Raw genomic sequence first — 23,100 nt, forward strand, 5'->3', positions numbered from 1 at the left:
ACAATGACTTTACCCTTGTCAGGGTTTGAACCCAGGTGCGGCTAGCGATCATTAGATTACTAGTTTGAAGCGTTAACCACTCGGCCATACCACTTCTTGCACTTTTATTTTTGTCTGATATATTGAAAAGATGAAGTGGGATTGATATAGTTGGTGCAGACATTTTGTATCTTAATGTTTGAGCCTTGATTCTTTACTGAACATATAGAGTAGCTGTTTTCTTTTTCAGATATGTGCTTTGATGGTGATTTAAATACAACACAGTCCATTATCCACAAGGAAATGGTAGACCATGCAAAGTCTGGTAAACTGACAAATACACAGATTCTTCAACAAAACTTTTTTAATTATTATACCATATCAAAGATAGATGGATTGTCGGTGTACATATGTAGCGTGATTGGCTGTAAAAAAAAGTTCCGTTGCAGCTGGGCCATGCTCAGACATGTTCGGACACATACCAAAGAAAAACTGTTTACGTGCCGCTTCTGTAATTACAAATCGTCTAGAAAAGATAATCTGAAAGTGCATGAATATAAACATATTTCACAAATAGGAAACAGTGACAATTGAACAGCAACAGACCAGAGTAGTTTCACAGAAATATGATGTCAGGAAGTGAAACTTACAGATTTGTTAGGCCTGAAAAATTCTGATTTTTACCCCCAAGAGAAAGTCTTTGTATGTCTGACTGTGAGACATTTAAATGAGCAGGCTCTATCTAGACTTTATTCCATGAAAAATAAGAAAATATCAAAAGATTATTAAAGAAAAACTACTTGAACTTGTTGGTTTGTTTTCATTTACCATAGATTTCAAAAAGTCATTTGTCGCTATGTGTTTGTATCTATCTGTCCTTTGCTGATGTAACTTGTGAATAATCACTTTAAAAAATCTAGCTTGAAATTTACTTTGATTTGTGCAAGTACTATCAATTAAAAGGTCGGGTTCAATGTTACATAAAAATTATATGTTAGCCCAAGAATTGTTTTGTGTTTATATGACAGACGTTACAACCTTTTGTGCCAAGAGTGACACGTTTCGTTGCACTCTTATTGGTTTATACAGAATTTATTTTAGGAAACAACCACTTGCCCCTGTCAGGGTTTGAACCCTTGCGGCTAGTGATCATTAGATTACTAGTTTGAAGCATAAACCACTTGGCCATACCACTTCTTGCACTTTTATTGTTGCATGATATATTGAAAAGATGGAGTGGGATTGGAATACATGTAGTTGATGTAGACAATTTGTATCTTAATGTTTGAGCCTTGATTCCTTACTGAACATATAGAAATTAGCTGTTTGTTTTTTTTTCAGATATGTGCTTTGATGGTGATTTAAATACAACACAGTCCATTATGCATGAGGAAACATTAGACCATGCAAAGTCTGGTAAACTGACAAATGCGCAGATTCTTCAACAAAACTTTTCCAATCATTATAATAATTCAAAGATAGATGGATTGTCGGTGTACATATGTAGCGTGATTGGCTGTAGAAAAAAGTTCCGGTACAGCCGGGCCATGCTCAGACATGTCCGGACACATACTAAAGAAAAACCGTTTGCTTGCAGCTTTTGTAATTACAAATCATCTAGAAAAGATCATCTGAAAGTGCATGAATATAAACATATTTCACAAATAGGAAACAGTGACAATTGAAGAGCAACAGACCAGAGTAGTTTTACAGAAATATGATGTCAGGAACTTACAGATTTGTTAGACCTGAAAAATTCTGATTTTTACCCCCAAGAGAAAGTCTTTGTGTGGCTGACTGTGAGACATTTCAATGAGCAGGCATGAAAAATAAGAAAATATCAAAAGGTTATTAAAGAAAAACTACCTGAACTTGTTAGTTTGTTTTCATTTAGCGCCCAATGCAGATTTCGTTGCACTCTTAATGTTGTAACTATGTCGGTTATATTGAAAAGATGGAGTAAGATTGGACTAGTTGGTGTAGACAATTTATATCTTAATGTTTGAGCCTTGATTCCTTACTGAACATATAGAAATTAGCTGTTTTCTTTTTCAGATATGTGCTTTGATGGTGATTTAAATACAACACAGTCCATTATGCATGAGGAAACATTAGACCATGCAAAGTCTGGTAAACTGACAAATGCGCAGATTCTTGAACAAAACTTTTCTAATTATTATACTATATCAAAGATAGATGGATTGTCGGTGTACATATGTAGCGTGATTGGCTGTAGAAAAGTGTTCCGGTGCGGCCGGGAAATGCTCAGACATGTCCGGACACATACTAAAGAAAAACCGTTTGCATGCCGCTTCTGTAATTACAAATCGTCTAGAAAAGATAATCTGAAAGTGCATGAATATAAACATATTTCACAAATAGGAAACAGTGACAATTGAACAGCAACAGACCAGAGTAGTTTTACAGAAATATGATGTCAGGAAGTGAAACTTACAGATTTGTTAGGTGTGTTTTTAAATTTACTAAGTTAACATTTATGTGACTTCAGTCATGTGTATAATCATGAACATTTTGTGAGTTTCTTGTAAGAGACCGTTTTTTACATATCACTCTTTACAAAGTAAGCTTAGGATAAAGGGAAAACATACGATTTCTTTTGTACGTCTGAATCAGACTTTAGATTTTATGTTTGCATTAAAACATAATGTTATATAGGAGCTTAGATCTTAATCAGGTTAGTTTTTGTTAATTAGTCTGAAATTAATTTTGCATAAATGGTAAAAAAATAAAACTCTCCAAAAAAGAGATATGGTTACTCATCACTTTAGATTTACATCCATGTCATTGACAAATCTGTTTCAATATTCCTTATGATAGTTGTATTTATGATTAACATGCCATTATATATTATTGTTATTTGATATTGAGCTTTACAGAGTGGAACCATTTCTCAAGAACTTTTCCTTTAGTTTGGCTTAGATCAAATCAAATCAAAATTTATATATTGTCGGTATATATATATAACATTTTACAAAACATTAGCTGTGTATAGCTTTTGACTGACAAAGTTGTTTGTTAATCTTTTATCCTTAGAAAGCCTGCAAAATATTCTTTTCAGACTTGAAATATTTGGTAACTGTTGTCTATGTGAGGTCACATTTCAAAAGGGGATGTAACCCTGTGATATATGTATTTTGAAACAATTACTCCACTCAATACTACTTCTGTTTTGTTTTATGTTTAAGTCCTTGCACGTCCTAAACAGTTAAAGGTATTTTCTATAAACTTTATAAAGTTAAAATACTTGATTATATTATCAAAATGTGAAACAATTCAAAAGGGGAAGCAAACCAAAAACGTTTTTTGAACAGTGAAGTCCTCTATTTTTCAGCTTTAAATGTTTTTGATTGTCCTAAAGTTTCATTTGAGGTCAGTTCTAATGTCATAGAGTACCATAATTATTATCTTTAAATTTGGAAAAACTTTTACTTTCAAGGATTGTCAGACAACAAATTGAAATGTTTATTATTGCACTTGGCCCAAACTTAAACAAGGCACTTGTTCCCATTTTGTTTTCTGTATAGTGTTGTTGGTATATAGTTATTTCCATTCATTTTTCATAACTGTGAATTATGTCATTTTCTAGTAATGTTTTCAGGCACGAACTGAGATTACAAAGTCAGATGTTGTTAGCTCAGATGTTGCTAGTAAGATGTCACTAGCTTATTTCAACAAGTAGAGCTGTACCAGTGATAAATATAAATTGATTCTTTCAGAATTTCTTGGTGAACAAGCTTCAGAAGCGCTGCCATTCTGTCAGACATTCCTGGCAAATTTCAAACAGATCCCAGTTACTTTCATGAGTAGCTGAAAAATAGTTGAATCTTACAATGATTGATAGGAGAACTTTTCTAGGCTTTACTGAGAGTTTGCTCCTGCCTACAAGGCTCAGTGTTTAAGGTTGCTGACTGAACTACTTGCCTCTCTGTCAAAGGTATGTTACTCACCAGGTACTGGATTCCTTTGTGTGAGGAAGCTTAGACTTGCCCTAGCTTGCTTCCGAAAAAGCTGGTTTGTTCCACTTATATGCCTCACAGTTTGTGCCTTAAATAATGCGCTGAGGGGCACATGATGTCTTTCTCCACCAATAAAACTTTAAAGTCACCTTATGACTTCAACAGTGACTGTAACACTGATTAAAACAATTTCAGATATTGATGAATAAATTAATTTGAGCTGAAAGCAGCATGTCTCCAGATTCAGTCTAATTTTCATGAAAATTTTTAAATTGTATTTAAAAATAAAAATTTTGAAGTGAACAAAGAATATACTTTGCATATTGCATATTCACTTATATTTTCAAAAAGAGCTCAAAATAAGTAAAGTCAGCTCTTACTGCGTTAAAAATACAGTAAATATATTGTGGTATATACTGCAAATTTTCTGAAAAAGAATGACTGCATAAATTTAAAATGGAACAACTTATTTGTTCTCGATCCAGAGAATGAAATTTCTAGAAAACAACTCGGATAATAATTATTCTTGAATTTACTTTCAACTTTACAAGTTAACATTTTTGGGGCTTGAGAAAAAAAACTGTTCTCTTCTTTAATAGATAAATCTATTTTATAACCATGCAACTGGATATACTGTCTGGATTTTCTTTTTACAATTTGACAACAAGGTCAGAGTCTGCTATCACAAATATAAAACTACTTATTTTTTTGAAATATCTGAATTAAAATGATACAATTACAAGTTGAACCAACATGAGAAGTTCTTCATACAACATTTCTCCATCCACTTAATTTCTGATACACATTTACTATATTGTATTAATATAAGATGATGACTTTGAAAAATCCTGTTTTACAGGTAGTCTTAATACTGTAATGCTTTCCCGCAAAAAAATTCTAACATCGGCCAAAATATCAAAGTAAATAAGTTTTTTCCTGAAGTTTATTTTTTCAAAATCTTGGGCATTAGATTATTTACCATCACTCATCCTTTATCCGACTATGTACTAAATTTAGGCTAAAAATGGTTAATAAATATTGAATACCGAAAATCATGAAAAATAATATTCCGTAAATGACCAATTTATAATATGATATTGGCAGATGTTAGAAATTTTTTGGCAGGAAAGCATAACAGAAAGACAACCTTAATTGAAGAGTCAAGAAATTTTCTTTTTCTCATGACCGTTGTAGCAGAAGCCATTCCAATTTTATTAAAATACCACCTCCTGTATTAAGGTTAACTTGGGCTGACCTAAGAACTTCCTCTTGAAATTTATCTCCAGACTGGACAAGATAAGTTATTTCATATCCAGGTTATTGTGACAGATATTTGACAAACATACAATCATTTCTTACTGTTTGCTGAACTATTATTTCACAACAGTCTTTTGTCAATGTGTTGTCCACATGTTTCCAGAAGTTGAAAGCAGTCTAGAAAAATTGTACAATTGTTACCATCAGGGATATTTTTTCTTGGAAGTCAATATCCCTATTAGTCTGGGTGTATTTAATATTGTCCAAATGTTTCCAGCTTGTTGACAGCAGCTTTACAGTGTTTTGTTAATGGGTAACGCTAGAACTAGTTTTTGTTAGGGTGTGACAATTAATATATGTATTAAAATTGGCATGAAAGCCAAAGATATTAACTTAACATTAATTTTACTAGTAATGGATGACTCATCTGTTTTCTAATATTTTCAGATCATGAAGACATGCCGTATAGAAGCACCATGTATGTTTGTAACGTGTGCCAGAAAGTGTTCCCTTTAGCCTCCCGTCTTCAGAGACATATGACCAAACATACAGGAGAAAAACCGTTCAAGTGTGACATCTGTGATGCTTGGTTCTCTAGAAAAGATTCTATGAAGAGGCACCAAATAATAAAACATTTTGATAAATTGTTGGAAAAATGATATCAAATAGATCAGGAGGAAAATGATTAACTTTATTGGGAGTAATAATATAATTTGTTTGTTACTGACAGGATTTACTTTTCACTTAACATTAAGCTAAGATAGTTGTTCTTTTTCCTTTACCACATTTTATGTGATTATTAAGCTACAGGGTTGCGAAGTGACCAGAACCTTTTTAAAGAGACATCATACAATGTATTTGTGTGCAATATTTGCAATAGAACTTTCCATGTTTTACATTACCTGCAGGTGCCCGTTCTACTCAGGTGCCCGTTTGTGCCTGAAATAATGCACGGAAGGGCACCTGAGGTCTTCCTCCACCAGTAAAGCTGGAACGTCGCAATATGACCTATACTGTGTCGATGTGACATAAAACCCAAAACAAAAAAAAACAAAAAAAAAACATTACCTGCAGAGACATATGCGAAGACATGCTAGAGAAAAACCTTTCAAATGCTTTCTAGGAAAGATAATTTACAGAGCTACAAAATTTCTCAACATTTGTAAAAGATATTGGGAAACTGAAATAAATTATTGGTGAAATGATGAATTAGTTTTTGGGAAATTATCAGTTAGTTTCTGGGAAATGATGTAAGTTATTTGGAATATTGGTTAGTTGTTGGGAAATGATACATTAGTTATTGGGAAATGATAAATTGGTAATTGGGAACAGTGAGTTTCCTACTTATATAACAGACTTCGAAAAAAGGCCTCTTCCCAATTGAAATTTTCTTTAAAATCATGCAGTTTTCCCAAAATCTGAACTTAAATCAGCTTTTTTACTTCCCAAATCAGCAATTTTAGCGATAATTTTCCCCAAAATCCAATTAAGTGAGAAAAAACACTGGGGAAATGATATGTAGCTAGGTTATTAGGAAATGATAAATTGGGAAATGATATGTATCTAGGTTATTGGGAAATGATAAATTGGTAATTGGGAAATGATACATACTAGGTTATCGGGAAATGATACATTAGTTATTAGGAAATGATAAATTGATAATTGGGAAATGATATGTTAGTTATTGAGAAATGATACAATAGTTATTGGAAAATGATATGTAGGTTATTGGGAAATGATATGTAGGTTATTGGAAAATGATATGTAGGTTATTGGAAAATGATATGTAGGTTATTGGGAAATGATATGTAGGTTATTGGAAAATGATATGTAGGTTATTGGAAAATGATATGTAGGTTATTGGAAAATGATATGTAGGTTATTGGGAAATGATATGTAGGTTATTGGGAAATGATATGTAGGTTATTGGAAAAATTGGAAATATTATTATGTAAATTTTTGAGAAAAATTGTAAATTATTAAGGAAATTATGATGTCTAATTGTTCTTGTTGAAATATAATTCTGTAAACTTTTACGAATAATTTTACATTTTAAAAATGATATGTGCAGGTATTCATAAGCTTCTCAAGATTAAGCACATTTTACTCATAACCAGGTGTATCTGATTATATATTCGCTTATTTTATGTTTACATGTATATTCTTTTTATTCGTATATTCAGACTGTGAAAATTGTATTTTATAATTTCACTGTGAAATTAGCAAAATGTAAGTTCTATGTCCACTGAAAAGCATGTAATATCTAATGGTTATATATTTATCTAGTATGCTAATTAATAGCTTAATTAGTAATGTTATTTCATATGAATTAAAGAAATTATTTGGTTCCTACTGTTATGTCATGAATCTATAATTTTCTTTCTTTGACTGTTTATTCCACTTTAATAATATTTTATAGGATTTCTTAAACTATGTTGTAGTGATTTTACAAAACAGGGTATTGTTGTTGAATAATTTCTCAGTTAGCACCTTTGCAGTGCACACTGTTACACAGGTAAATATAATATAATGAATACACTGTCTGTATGGTTGTTATTTGTTTCTTTCTTGTTCATATATTTGCTGACAGTTTTCTTCATTAGTTTTATTTGGGTTTATTTTTAAAGTCACATCAAAACATTTAAAGACTTTCTAGCTTTCCAGGTAGAGGAAGACCTCAATGTCCCTCTACGCTAATTTTTTATTCTGATCAGTTTCATTCTGAAACATTTAGGGTAAAACTAATGGAAAAACCAGTCTGATATGAAATGCAAGAATAAGTTGTTCTTGTGTTTGTCTCCTAATGTAAGCTCTTAAACATGTGTCAGAAATAAAACCATTGACATTATGGAAAATTCAGTCTGACTTAAAAAAAAACAAATGTTAAGGTGTTGCCAGACCTATGTTAGAAAAAGCAAACACTACCTATATCAGACACATGTAGCAGTCAGTGTATTAAACTTGTGAGACTAGAAATCTAAGAAATTTGCTGGCTGCATGGTTTAATTCAAACCCTGTCTGGGGCAAGCCATACCTTCCTTGCTTGGTACAGTAATAACCTGTACACAGCAACAGAATCAATTTTTATAAAAATAAAAAAAAAAAACATGAAAACAATAGCATCATATTTGTGGCCTATTATGGCTGCCCATTAAGGTAACCTGGCCACATTGTTATAATGGTGAATACTTGTGTTGCCTGATGTCTGCAGTTAGTTGTTGCTGGTGTAACCTGAGTGTGTGACTGTCAGCTATTTTTTGTTGGATTATGTCAAGATCTGTTTCATATTTGATGTGAACCAAACATGTAGAAAACTTAAAGGGACTCCTTAGAGGTTTTATAACACTTAGTGGACTGGAAATATTTTTCCAAGATTTGTGTACCATTAGATGAATGGTATGGACTTTGGTGCAAACTTTTAGATCATTTCCTCACCTATTTTTTCCAGAATAATTATATTTATTGTTTAAAATGACCCAAAAATGAAAAGCGTTGCAACGCTTTTTACTCAATTGGGCTTTAGGAATCACACCAAAAAAAATCAGTTTTCAATTCAGTTCTCAGTCCAGATTTGTTTCCATTTAAACTGCTTCACATGATCTATATATTAAAGATTTCAAATTTTATGTTTTAAGGCTTTTTTAACTTTGGTGGAGCTCCCTTAAAAGATGTTTTGTGTTTTATTTTTGATTTTAGTATACTATTTATTTGAGACTAAAAGATCTGATGATTTTTTTTATTACTTTCAGATGAGGAAAACCAGCTACACAGAAGGGGATGTGTATGCAAGGTTTGCCAGAAAATCTTTCCAAAACCATCCGTATTGCAGAGACATATGAGAAAACATACAGGAGAAAAACCCTTCAAATGTGACTTTTGTGATTTATGGTTCTCTAGGAAAGATTCTATGAAGAGACATCAAATAACAATACATTTTCCTACATTGTTTTCTAACATTTGCAATGATGATGACTGAAATTTTAGAATTATTTGGTTGCAATTTTAAAACAAGTTTTCAACATGATGTCATCCAATAACATCATAATACAATATGACAGTGTTTCCAGACCATATATAAGAAAGTTTTACCAGTCGTAATCTCTTATGATTGAAACAATCATGTGGTATTGCCTGGAGTCGTATCTTGGCTGAAAAGTGTTAATTATTTCGGTGTAGAATCAGATAAATAAAACCTCTTTAACATATTGTACATGTCATAGAACACAAATATTATGTTGTATTTAAATGTGTTAAGTAGTGGTATATTCTAATAGCTATGAAATGATCTCAATAAGTGTATTGTTTGTTACTAATGTCTCTAAGTCTCTACCAAAGGTCCTGTTTAAATCCTTCAGTTCTTTTATAATAAATGGACTCTTTTATTGTTCAACTTTACTGTTACTAACCTCTCACCTGTAGCTAGATATCATATATTATCTTGAGTGTTTTGTGCCATGCCTCATAGCACATAGGTGTATACAGTTGACTATGTTATTTCTTTATAAATGTATGTTATGAATAAATATCTTAGATATTTACATGAGTTAAGTCTTTTCATCTCATTTTGCTAATTGCACAAACCAAATACCACAAATAACTGCCGACTGGGCTATGTCAACATATATTTATTCTCTCAATACTTTGTGTTTGTTGTGAATTTAGAATATATTATTGCTTTATGTATGTCGTATATGGTTCTAATATACATGTATTTGTATACTTTAGTACATATGCAAACTACTCTTGGCACAATGTTATGTTTCATTTGATATTAACAACTTGAACCAAAATTTTACAGAACTTAATAAATATATAATTTATGTTTGTTTATTATTTTATATGGGTAACATAACATACTTCTTATTGGTGAATAATCTTTTTTTTCTTCTATAACTTTCAGATGATGATATAAACACAGTAGACAGGATGGCTCATGTATGCCAGGTGTGCTATAAAGTCTTTTTCAACCCATTCACCCTTCAGAGACATATGAGAATACATACCGGAGAAAAACCCTTCAAATGTGACTTCTGTGATAAACGGTTTAATAGAAATGACTCTATGAAGAGGCACCAAATGTTAAAACATAATGTTGTCATTTAAAGTTATACTATAATAATACTGTTGCTTTTTTCTAACATTTGCAAAGATGATGGTTGAAGTTTGACATGGAGAATTGTAAGATATATATATGATCTGTCAACATGAAGTGTCCCAGATGTCACAGTGAAATATTATTGTTTTGCTAGAACAATGTGTCATACAATTATGAAGTGTAGCCTGATCTATAAAAGAAAATTTTGCTGCCCAATTCTGTGTAACATACGGTAATGCTTGTATACATGATATATTTGTCATACCTGCAGTGTACGCAAATTTTGCCATACAGATTGTGTTGTCAGACCTTTTCCAGTCACAAAACAATATTATGGTTCTGCGAGACCTTATTTTATTGTATTTGAATACTACCAGTATCATGTGATGCTTATGAACTTTTGAACCAAGTTGTTATACAATGTGAATAAATCATAACATAAGGAATAAACATGTGATTATAGATATTGTTTTAGGTAGAATTTTTTACTACCTGTATAAAAGCACGTAAATGTGATGTACAATGTATGAATGACTAATATTTCTTGATGTTTGTGTTACAAAACAGAAAGTTTGTCAGGTATTTTTTTTCCGTTAGCACTGTTTTTAGTTAGTTAGGTTTTTTGTTTTGTCATTTAGCTCATTTAGGATTTCATACTGACATGTTTTGCTTCATATCCAGAAACTTAAATGATAAAGCGTTTTGTTGCTATTTGATTTTGTAACTTGTTTTTAGCTCGACTATACGAAGTATATGGAGAGCTGTCCTACTCGCCCCGGCGTCCGCGTCCAGATTTTAGATTAAAGTTTTGGTGCAGTAAAATATTTTTCACTATAACTTTGTCATTTCTTAAGGTATCAACTTCAAACTTCAAATATATGTTCCTTATCATCAACCACATCTTATGTGACAAGGTTCATAACTCTAGCTCCAATATTTTCAGATTTATCTCCCCTTGAACTTAGAATTTTCCTTAAAAAATACTAATTTTTACTGTTACTGCTTTATTTCTTAAGGGATCAACCTCATACTTCAAATATATTTACATTATCATCATCCCCATCTTATGTGAAAAGGTTCATAACTCTAGCACCAATATTTTCAGATTTATCTCCCCTTGAACTTAGAATTTTCCATAAAAAATATTATTTTTTACTGTTACTTATTTATTTCCAAAGAGATCAATTTCATACTTCAAATATATGTACCTTATCATCATCCACATCTTATGTGACAAGGTTCATAACTCTAGCACCAATATTGCAATAATTATTTCCCCATTAACTTAGATTTTTCTTACTAGAAAAACTTTTTTATTTTTAAAGGTATCTACCTCAAACTTCAAATACTTATTCCTCATCATCAATTACATTTTATGTGACAATGTTCATAACTCTTGAAGCAATATTTACAGATTTATCTATCTTTGAACTTAGGATTTTCTTTAAGAAATATAATAACTTCTTTACTTTTTAAGGTATCTACTTCAAACTTCAAATATATATTTCTTATCATTACACAAATGTTGTGTGACAAGGTCCATAACTCTAGCATGACTATTTCTAGAATTATTCCCCTTGATCTTGGAATTTATCTTAACAATTGTTATTTTTTTACTATAACTTAATACATAATTATACATAATTGATTTTTCTTTCATAGTTTTGTCCTCCTTACTGCGTCCAGTATTTTATTAGTCGAGCTTCGCTGTCTCCTGTGACAGCTCTTGTTTGTTTTCCTGTTAGTTCTTTAATATACTGTGTGCCGAGTGGTTAAAGTCGTTGACTTCAAACCACTTGCCCCTCACCGCTGTGGGTTCGAATCCCGACAGGGACTTTGGATTCTTTCATGTGAGGAAGCTATCCAGCTAGCTTACGGAACGCCGGTGGTTCTACTCAGGTGCCTGTTTGTGCCTGAAATAATGCACGGAAGGGCACCTGAGGTCTTCCTCCGTCAGTAAAGCTGGAACGTCGTGATATGACCTATACTGTGTCGATGTGACGTAAAACCAAAAAAAAAACAAAAACAATATACAGTGTTTTTTTAAGAGCCCATAAAGTATGTTTACCTGTCATAGGATATGTTTGTAAAATAGTGTCAGTCTTGCCTGTGATAAGAAATAAGTACGGTGAAACCATAGATAATTGTTTCTAGTAAATCTAAGGATTTAACTGACTGACTGATGGTACAAACCGTATTTGTCAGTGGAAAACTGTCGCACTTTATGCCAGAAACTAAGTTACCCTAATGCTTTGTACTGGTTGGTTAAAAAAAAAAGCATTTTAGTGTTTTTGTATTATTTAAGCTGATACAGCTTCCAACACAATCAATCTAAAATTAAATTATGTGTGAATTTAACTGAACATTACTGTAAAATTTGCCAAACATGTACCTGTTACATTTAATTGACTTCTGTATATATTACTAGCTACGAAATTATGTTATCAAAACAAATCATTTGGATTATGAGCCACATGATCTTGTGTAATACTATAGTCTTTGTTCCTAATCTCCGAGTGAACCTATTTCTCTACATGCATTTGTTAATTACTTATTATCGATAATATAAAACTGCGTGGCACTAAAAGACAATTGGTATAAGACTAGTTGTTGTGATCATTTACATTTTATCTGAAGAGCTTAGCCATACGTACCTTGTTAAGGGCACATAAATTGCATACTCAGAGTCTATAGACCTCAACAATGTTTTGTTATAAATTGAATTTATCATGAGTCATAGGTTGCATGTGGAGAAGTTGATCAGTAATTCATATGGTATGATGTGTGGCAGTTGTAAAAATATCGCCCATTTTCTTTTTTTCATATTATATCGTATTACTGTTCTGTTCTCGAGAGTATATTTTCACTGATTTCAAATTTTTCTTTTGATTGTTGAAAATGTTCCATATTTCATATTGAGGAGATGACAGAATCTTGCATGTTTTTTGGGATTTTATTTATAATATATAATTATGAATATATAATATACGGTTAACATTTTTCATGTTAATTATTTAGAATTAAATTTTTTTCTGTAATTCTTTCAGTAAATGAAGACATACCAGATGGACAGAGATTTCTACATGGACGCACCATTCAGTTTTGTGAGATATGTCAGAAAGCTTTTGCTTGTGTAGCTCATCTCCAGAGACATATGAGAGTTCACACTGGGGAGAAGCCGTTCAAATGTGATTTCTGTGATCTATGGTTTAATAGGAAATACTCTATGAAGAGACACCAACAGTCTAAACATTTAGATCAAATAAAGTGGGAAAAGAATTTTTAAGAATGGATTTTAAAATGTTTATAAATATTGTAATGCTTGTAGTTTATACACTGATTACAGTGATTTCATAAAAGGTTATATATATGCAAGTTATAAGGATGAGGGAGCCTAAGTCTTTTATGTAAAATATTCAATCTGTGTAACAAGTGAAATTCTGACAGTGACATTGGACCAGGTAGTTTTATGGACAATTCTTATATGCTATTACCATGGTACAATGTACCTTATCCAGCAGGCACAATCTTCTCACTAAACCCCCCCTTCCCTCTCTACCTTTCCCCATTTACAAGATAAATATGACTGCAATACATGCAGGTTTAAAGTCATGTAAAGACACATAACCATCACATGGTTAATGATCAACTTCAGAAAAGAAGAAATGAGCCACGTCATGACAAAACCAACATAGTGGGTTTGCGACCAGCATGGATCGAGACCAGCCTCCGCGCAGTCTGGTCTGGATCCATGCTGTTCGCTATCAGTTTCTCTACTTGTTATAGGGTTTGTAAGCCAACAGCATGGATCCTGATTAGACTGCATGGAGGCGCAGGCTGGTCTGGATCCATGCTGGTCGCAAACCCATTATGTTAGTTTTGTCATGACGCGGCTCAAATGCTTTTATGAACTTTGTTATTACTAATTTGTCAATTTAACACAATGTTAAACTACACAAATAGGTATAATTTTCCTTTACTGATGCAAATATTCTTGTACAGTTATTAGAGCACTATTGATCACAATAGAGTGATCAACATGTGATTTAAATATCAATATATTTACCACGTTGTAACTGTAAATGCCAAGTTCCTGGGTAAATCAATTATCATGTATTTGTGCAGGGTTACATTGTACAGTACTTTCTACAGTTATGTCTGTATATTTTTTTTCTGGTCTTATTAAAAATGTAAATTTTTTACTTCAATCATGTTTGATGATAATCCTATTTATATGTGATACTTTATTTTTGAGCTTTATTTTTGTCATCACAGAGCTGGAATTTTTTTTTCGAGATTTTTATATTTATACTACTTGTATTTTATGATGGTTTTTATCAATAACTTGTGTGCCAAATTTCAGATCATTTGCTCAGTTTTTTTTTTCTAAGCATAGTCGTTGTTTTAAATTGTGCAAAACTATGTAAAAAAAGAAAAGCATTTATTTAATGCTTTCAACTCTAATTAAGTGCACTTTATAACATTTATAATTACTTTTCTGTTTTAAATGCTCCAGTTGATTTATGTAGGATTTAAATTTTTATGTTTTTAAGCTTTTAGTCTTCAGTCAGGTAAAATGCATTCATTTTGTTGTACTTTTGGCAGGAAATTAAATTGTTATAGATAAATGAAGATAAATTGAATTGATATAATTTGCAATAAAGACTATTAGATTGTTTGACAGTGTTTTTGTGTACTTTATAGTTGATAGGGTCAAAAGTAAAATTTCTAAATAAAAAAGGTGATATACTTTATAACAATGTCTGTGCTCACCTGATTATTTGAATGTATACTATATAGTTTAAATAGGGTCAGTTACATGTAAGTCAGATGCTGGAAAATGTAACTGGATAGCTAGGTTACCAGTATTTGAAGTGTCTATAGCTATATATCTGCTGCAAAATTTATAATTTGTATTTTTCAAAACAATGCTTTAAAAATGTTTGTATGAAAGAAATATGGTAGTTGATTTGCCTTAAAAATTACCTTGAAAGTGAATGGCACATGCATGATATCATTATTAAACGGGTAAAAGCCAATTCAAAAAGGCAGATAAATATTTTGTTGCATAACATTTTTTTCTGTTTACATACAAGAAGGTTCTGGCAGTCAAATACATGTGATAGGGCAATGAAATATGAGGTCTGTTGTTTTTGTCTTACTGGAGTGAACAAGATGTGTGTTAAAAAACGGAGACATTCTATGTTACATTTCCTTTGAGAAAATTGACAGTAAGATAACTGGAAAAATAAAAAATGTAATTTTACTGTTAATAAACATTATAAAAAATAGTTCATAAGATATAGTTTTATACTCCTTTTTATGTCATAAAAGACACAATGTTTTAATGAAAAACCTTCTGGGATAGTTTGGACAATATGTGCTCCTAGCAACAAAACCCTGGACAGTATGGTACTAGAAATGTACTATAAAATTCTGGAGTAAAATCTGCCATTTTGGTATGTAAGGTTTGGCAGTGAAATACATGTGATACTGGGGCAATGAAACATGAGGCCTGTTGTTTTTGCCATGCCTGAATGAAAAAGTAAATCAATTTATTCACTTCTGATCATCACCAATAACTACTACAGAAATATCAACCAAGGCCTTACGTTTAAATGGACTCCAGGGATTTTTTGATCATATAAATGACCTTAAATAATGAAGAGGTAAAACATAACATGTTAAGAATTGCACTATACATGTATACCGATTTTCAGTTTAATTCCTAAGATATTTTTTTGAATATTATCTTTTTCACATTTCTTTTCTGGTTTTAGTTGCCTATGATCTATGTAAGAGTTAAGAATTTTATATTTTCAGTGGAACTTCATTAATTGATTATTATGTGGTAATTTTTCTTTTATTTATATTTTTGAAGCATGTTTTTAATAAAAATATAGGGTAATATTTTTCATGTTGATGATTTATAACAAATTGTCTTTAAATTTTTCAGATAATGATGGCTTGCCAGACGGACAAAGATTTCCTCACGGCCTCACCGTGCACGCTTGCCAGTTTTGCCAGAAAATATTTCCAGCAGCCGCGCATCTACAGAGACATATGAGAATACATACCGGAGAAAAACCCTTCAAATGTGACTATTGTGATCTATGGTTTTCTAGGAAAGATTCTATGAAGAGACATCAAAATTCTAAACACTCCATTGACCAAATCATTTACAAGTGAAGATTAATATAGCATAACAATTATAAGCTTAATTGCAGTTTAAAAGTAATATAAAAACCTTCGTATGATTATCAGTAGTGTACATCTGTAGTGAATTTATACTTTTTATGATTAAAAGAGATTATTTTGTTTCCTTACTTTTCCATAATCTATGTCTTTTATTTTGACTGGTAGAAATACGTATGTTAAGATAATAATGGTGACTTTCCTCTAGTCTAATTATCATGTCAATGTTTATCATTATCATCATTAATAGTATAGATAAAGCAAAGGTCAGTGAGATATGTCAGGTATAAGATAATGTGATTTGGAATGGACATATTTAAATTAATGGCAAGCTATTTATGTGAAGCAACACTTTTCAACTCTGGATATTAATGCTCACTGCCACACAAGAATACACCACCAATATAATATAACATAAAGATTGTTAACTTGCTGTATTTCTGTAACAGATCTGTACAGCTTTGAATTTGGAACAGTCCATTCAATGTTTCAAAATATAATTATTGACTTGAGTGTAGACTCTGATCAGACAGCATTGTTTTGTTGTTTTCATGGTGAGGGTTTTGGTCACATTGACAGTGTAATAGTCATGTTGCATCTTTCCTGCTTTACAGGAGAAGGAAGACCTAACGGGAGCCCCTAAAATGGTGAATTATTTCAGGCACAAGTGTGCACCTAAGTAGAACCACTGACGTTCTAGTTTTATAGCTTCCTCACAAGCTTATTCACAAAGAATAAAAGTTTCCTGGCTTTGAAGTCAAAGACTTTCACAGTTTAGCCAAGGACACCCTCAAGTGTGCATTCTAAGGTTTATCACTAACTGGGTCTCAGCCAGGTGTTAGCTATGGTCTACATTAAAATCAAGCTTATTTATTTATGACAAATACTAAACAGATCTTGAATGAAGCATGGTAATGGATAGATAATTAACTATAGAAAATGTCATGATGATGAATTAGATTTTTTTCTGTTTGTGTTTTAAGTCACACCAGTACTGTTAGACGGTAGTAAATACTTCAAGTACTTAACTTAATTCATAATTTAAAAGATGAACAGTGTGGTACCTAAATAGAACCTGACTATGTAAGCTTGATAGCTTCCTCACAGGAAGGAATCCACAGTCCCAGTTACAGTGGCTAGAGGCTTGTGTTTTTGGTTCGGTGATCTTACCCACTCATACACAGAGGTTTTATTTGTCCAACTTGAGTTTTAGCTCAACTAAGTAGAATTATTTTAAAGAGTTAGCATTGGGGACATTGTAAGCAATTGGCCCACACATTTTGAGTTGAGTTTTTGCATGCAAGTTGGTATCTCTAAAACTGCTGAAGTTCAACACACTTGTTTTCTGTCATTATCCAACATGATATTAGCACAGGTCCCATAACTCTGGAGTTACTTTTTTACAGACTTAGGCCCCTTTTCTTAATGTCAAGCATGCAAGCTGTCTTTTGGGGACAGCTCTAAATTGTAGTAAAATGAAAAAGTGTAAAGGATGTCTGTCTATCTGGCATCATACAAAAAATACATTTTTACCATTTCTGAATATGACCATGATTTGGCTAATAATTAGGGGGGAAATATTAATTAAAAATATTAATAGCTGTGTGGAGTTGGGTTTTTTAATAAGTATTGCTACTGTTTTATAATTTTATAAATACATGTATATTGACAGATTAAAAATTGTTTCAAAATATTTATTTAAATGTTGCATGTTTATAGAATACTTTACTTGAAGCATTTTAATGCAATGAGATATCTGACCTGAGACTGTCTAATTCTAATTATCAGATTAGTGGATTACAATAAGAATTTCACTACAACATTATGTTAACAAAAGAACACATGTCAATGTTTGTGGATAAATTTATTGTTATTCATATTACAGGTCAGAATAGGATCTATGCATTGAAAAATGAAGGTCATTTATTTCATTTTTGAGTTATAATCTGGCCTTTATTTTATTAATTTATTTTGCCTGACATTTGTTTGTTGACATTCATGAGTAGGTTGTATTTTAAGTTACAAATATCTTGTTTTTTTTAGGTTGGCCAGAATATGCATCCATTGCAGACCAGTACTCAAGACCTAAGCCTGGAATATATGATCAAGAGTTTGCTTTGGCAAATGGAGTAAGTAAAATATTATTTATCCATTATTAAACGTGTCGGGTTTTGTGTGTTTGTTGAATTTGCTGTTAACCGAAATCATCCATTGACGTTAATGATATTGTTGTTTAGTTATAACTTTAAAAATATTCAACAAAATGATAACAGGTTTATCTAATAGTTCTTGTTCAATTGAACAGGATTTGTCATTTACATGATCAGGATATTAGGCTGAAGAAGCTAGATTTTTTTAGTTGAAATGAAGTCAAGGCCTGGAAATTCCTCTAAATAATTTTTTAGACATTTAGCCCTTTGGTTTTCCAACAGTTCTTGCAGCTTAATTTTACTTTAGAACTGGTTTTTAGCTCACCTGTCACAAAGTGACAGGGTGAGCTTTTGTGATCGCTTTTCGTCCGGCGTCCGTCCGTCCGTCCGTCCGTCGTCCGTCGTCCGTCCGTAAACTTTTACTTTAAATGACATCTCCTCATAAACCACTAAGCCAATTTCATCCAAACTTCACAGGAATGTTCCTTTGGTGGTCACCTTTGAAAATTGTTCAAAGAATTTAATTCCATGCAGATCTCTGGTTGCCATGGCAACCGAAAGAAAAAACTTTAAATATCTTCTTTTAAAAACCCATAAGAGCTAGAGCTTAGATATTTGGCATGAAACATCTTCTAGTGAGTGTCTACCAAGTTTGTTCAAATAAAAGCCCTGGGGTCAAAACTGGCCCCGCCCCGGGGGGTCATTGATTTTCCCTATATGCATATAGTAAAAACTTAAAAAATCTTCTTTTAAAGAACCCAAAGAGCTAGAGCTAAGATATTTAGCATGAAACATGTTCTAATGGGTGTCTACCAAGTTTGTTCAAATAAAAGCCCTGGGGTCAAAATTGGCCCCGCCCCAGGGGGTCATTGATTTTCCCTATATGCATATAGTAAAAACTTAAAAAATCTTCTTTTAAAGAACTCAAAGAGCTATGGCTAAGATATTGAGCATCAAATATGTTCTAATAGGTGTCTACCAAGTTTGTTCAAATAAAAGCCCTTGGGTCAAAATTGGCCCCGACCCAGGGGGTCATTGATTTTCCCTATATAGTAAAAACTTATAAAATCTTCTTTTAAAGAACCAAAAGAGTTAGAGCTAAGATATTTAGCATGAAACCTGTTCTAATAATTGTCTACCAAGTTTGTTCAAATAAAAGCCCTGGGGTCAAAATTGGCCCCGCCCCGGGGGGTCATTGATTTTCCCTATATGCACATTGTAAAAACCTAAAAAATCTTCTTTTAAAGAACTCAAAGAGCTATGGCTAAGATATTTAGCATCAAACATGTTCTCATAGGTGTCTACCAAGTTTGTTCAAATAAAAGCCCTGGGGTCAAAATTGGCACCGCCCAGGGGGTCATTGATTTTCCTTATATGTGTATAGCAAAAACTTAAAAAAATCTTCTTTGAAAAAACCCAAATAGCTAGAGTTAAGATATTAAGCATGAAACATCTTTTAGTGAGTGTCTACAAAGTTTGTTCAAATAAAAGACCTGGGGTCAAAATTGGCCCCGCCCTGGGGGTCTTTGATTTTCTTTATATGTGTATAGCAAAAACTTAAAATCTTCTTTGAAAAAACCCAAATAGCTAGTGTTTAGATATTAAGCATGAAACATCTTCTAGTAAGTGTCTACAAAGTTTGTTCAAATAGAAGCCCTGGGGTCAAAACTGGCCCGGCCCAGGGGTGTCATTGTTTTTAACTATATGTGTATAGTAAAAACTTAAAAAAAATCTTCTTTTAAAAAGCCCAATGAGCTAGACCTTAGATGTTTAGCATGAAACATCTTCTTATGGGTGTCTACCAAGTTTGTGCAAATAAAAGCCCTTGGGTTAAATTGGCCCTGCAACGTTGGGGGTGGGGGTTGGGGGGGCCTATATACAGGTGAGCGACCTCAGGGCCATCATGGCCCTCTTGTTTTGTATTCTAAAATATTTTCCAATATTGTACATTGTATAGTCACACACATTAATGTACCATTCACGTATTCTGGTATTTTATGTATTCTCATATTTGCCATATTCTTGTATTCACATATTCTTGTATAAACAATATCATTTCTTGAATCATGTATTCCTGTATTCTCCTATTCACATATTCTTGAATTCACATTGTCGTTCTCACACATTCTTGAACTCACGCATTCTTGTATTCACACATTCTTGTATTCACACATTCTTGTATTCACACATTCTTATATTGAAAATGTTATCTTTTTCATTCAGATGGTTGAGCTTGTTAAAGGAATGAGAGCGTTTGTTCACCAGGACCAGTATAAGACGGCTCTATCAAAGGCAGCACCAACTGTGTCTCTTAGAACAAAGTGTGACTCCCAGGACTCAAAACGAGATGGAAAGCGAGTTGGCAGATACCTGCTAACTGTCTTCTTTTCACAAGAAGAGCTTGCAAGGAGCAGTCTGAGTGATTCAGACAAAGCAATGTACCAAGCCTTGAATAAACAAATTGTGGATGCCATTGTTGGTAAGTAAAAAAGGAAAAGCAATGGCTTTCTTTTGAAAAGAAATATTTATGTATGTACTTGTCTATTTTCTCTATAAGCTCTCTGTTTGGATTTAACCCTGATCCTGCTAAAATTGTGTAATGGACTTACCCAGCTTTGAATTTGGAACAGTCCATAAGAAGGATTAGGGGTTTTATTATGAAATTACAAAAACTGAGCTACCAATAGTATTGGTCATGGTCAACCTGTAGGGAAATGCAAGCTATGCATACATACATGTGGCCATTTTAAAGCTAACCACTTTTCATTTTAACAAAGAATTAAAGGAACTCCACTAAGGTCAAAAAGCCAAAAAAGATACAATTTGATTTTCCAACATAGATCAACTGGGACATTTTAAAAAATAAAGACATATAAAATATAATAAAGAAAGATACATGTACTCTATATTGAATTTAAAATGGTGATTTTGATTGTGAATCTTTAAGTTAAAAGCATATCTAATAGTACATTAAAGTGTATAACACTATATTATATATTTGATGCGCAAAATAATTGTTTGAACTTTAATAAAGTAATTGCTTCCAAAATGCATACATATGAAATAAATATGGTAATTTATTACCTTAAAAGCGAATTGCGCATGCACAAAATCTTGAACCCTACTTAATAAAGCAAAATAGTATTTTGGTCTGGAACATTTTATTCTGTTTATATACATTATTCATGTGTATTAAATAAAAGAGACATTGTATGTCACAACTTTTTCAGGAATCAACCATATAATAATGGAACCAATATAATTTTACTGTGATATATTTTATTAAAATATTTCATAAGATAAAGATTTATACCCTTTAATCACCAAAAATTTATCAAGTTATATAATGCCAAAACACCTGAGTGGAGTCCCTTTAAAGGTTTAAAGAGATTTTAATGAAAGAAGATTGTTATGACAATAAAAATTCCATACTAAAAAAAGTATTAATAAACATTTCTTTGTTTTGTTTCAGCTTTCTCAGTCTGTAACTCAGATTCTACAAGAGTAGAAATCCTTAGAGCGATGAGATCCAGCCTGACATCAAAACGATCCAAAGGGAAAAGAAAGAGCCTGAAAAATGAAAATGACATGTAGATTGTGAGAGTTTGATTAAAATTAATGAACCATTTGAAAAAAAAAAAATCTGGTCTTCATTTTTATATATCCATTCATTTAAGATATTGGTATAACAGTAATAAATCTGGTTTCATCTTAAAATGGGTTCATGTTTTTGAAAATCAGTTGTCTGGTGTGAAGTTATGCTTCAAAATGTGCAGTATGAAATGATGGCTTCAAATGTGTTTTTTGTACATCCGGAGGTACCATAAGTAATGTAATGGTATTGTGTTTGTTAGCCTGTCCATCTGTCTGTCAGTTAACCTCATCAATGTTTGCTCAGTAACTTGAAAACTGTATGTGCTGTGCTCTTGTTCAAATGATTATAGATTTATTTAGACAAAAAAGTCATGCTTCAAATCTTATCCATATAATGATGCTTCAAATGTCCTTTAACAAATGATGCTCAAAATGTGCATAATGAAAATAGTCATGCTTCAGTTGTACTTTACCAATATTATTGATGCTTCAAATGTGCTTCATGAAATGATAGCAAGTGATACTGCACAAAATTTATTGATGCTTCAAATGTGCTTCACACCAAATGATGCACTATATGTGCATAAAGAAATGATACTTCAATTTTACTCCACCATTCATTATTGATGCTTCAAATGTACTTCATGAAATAATAGCAAGTGATACTATTGGTATGATTATAAATACAATGTACCTCTCACGGGGATTAAATGCTTTAAAGATACTTGCTAAAGTAATACTACATTTTCATGTAAATCTTGTTGACACTTTGGTGGGTAATAAAAGAATCAGGCATGTAACATTGTAGCTTCTTTCAAGTTGTTTCTCAGTAAAAGAAGTCACCTCTAAAGAA

At 32.1% G+C, this 23,100-nt stretch overlaps 1 protein-coding gene across 1 annotated transcript in view; it reads left to right on the plus strand.

The window, feature by feature from the left end:
• The window catches only part of LOC132714876 (uncharacterized), a 43,156-nt gene extending 20,875 nt beyond the window's left edge, over window positions 1-22,281 (plus strand). The window contains exons 3-5 of the mRNA XM_060697795.1: window positions 18,547-18,632; window positions 20,877-21,132; window positions 22,126-22,281. Of these exons, the coding sequence (XP_060553778.1) occupies window positions 18,547-18,632; window positions 20,877-21,132; window positions 22,126-22,247 (464 nt within the window). The 3' untranslated portion in view covers window positions 22,248-22,281. The remainder of the gene's footprint in view (window positions 1-18,546; window positions 18,633-20,876; window positions 21,133-22,125) is intronic.
• The last annotated feature ends 819 nt before the right edge of the window (window positions 22,282-23,100 follow it).

Source organism: Ruditapes philippinarum, unplaced genomic scaffold (genome assembly GCF_026571515.1).
Source record: "Ruditapes philippinarum isolate M1 unplaced genomic scaffold, ASM2657151v2 ctg2357_1_1_1_1, whole genome shotgun sequence".
NCBI classification, from domain to species: domain Eukaryota; kingdom Metazoa; phylum Mollusca; class Bivalvia; order Venerida; family Veneridae; genus Ruditapes; species Ruditapes philippinarum.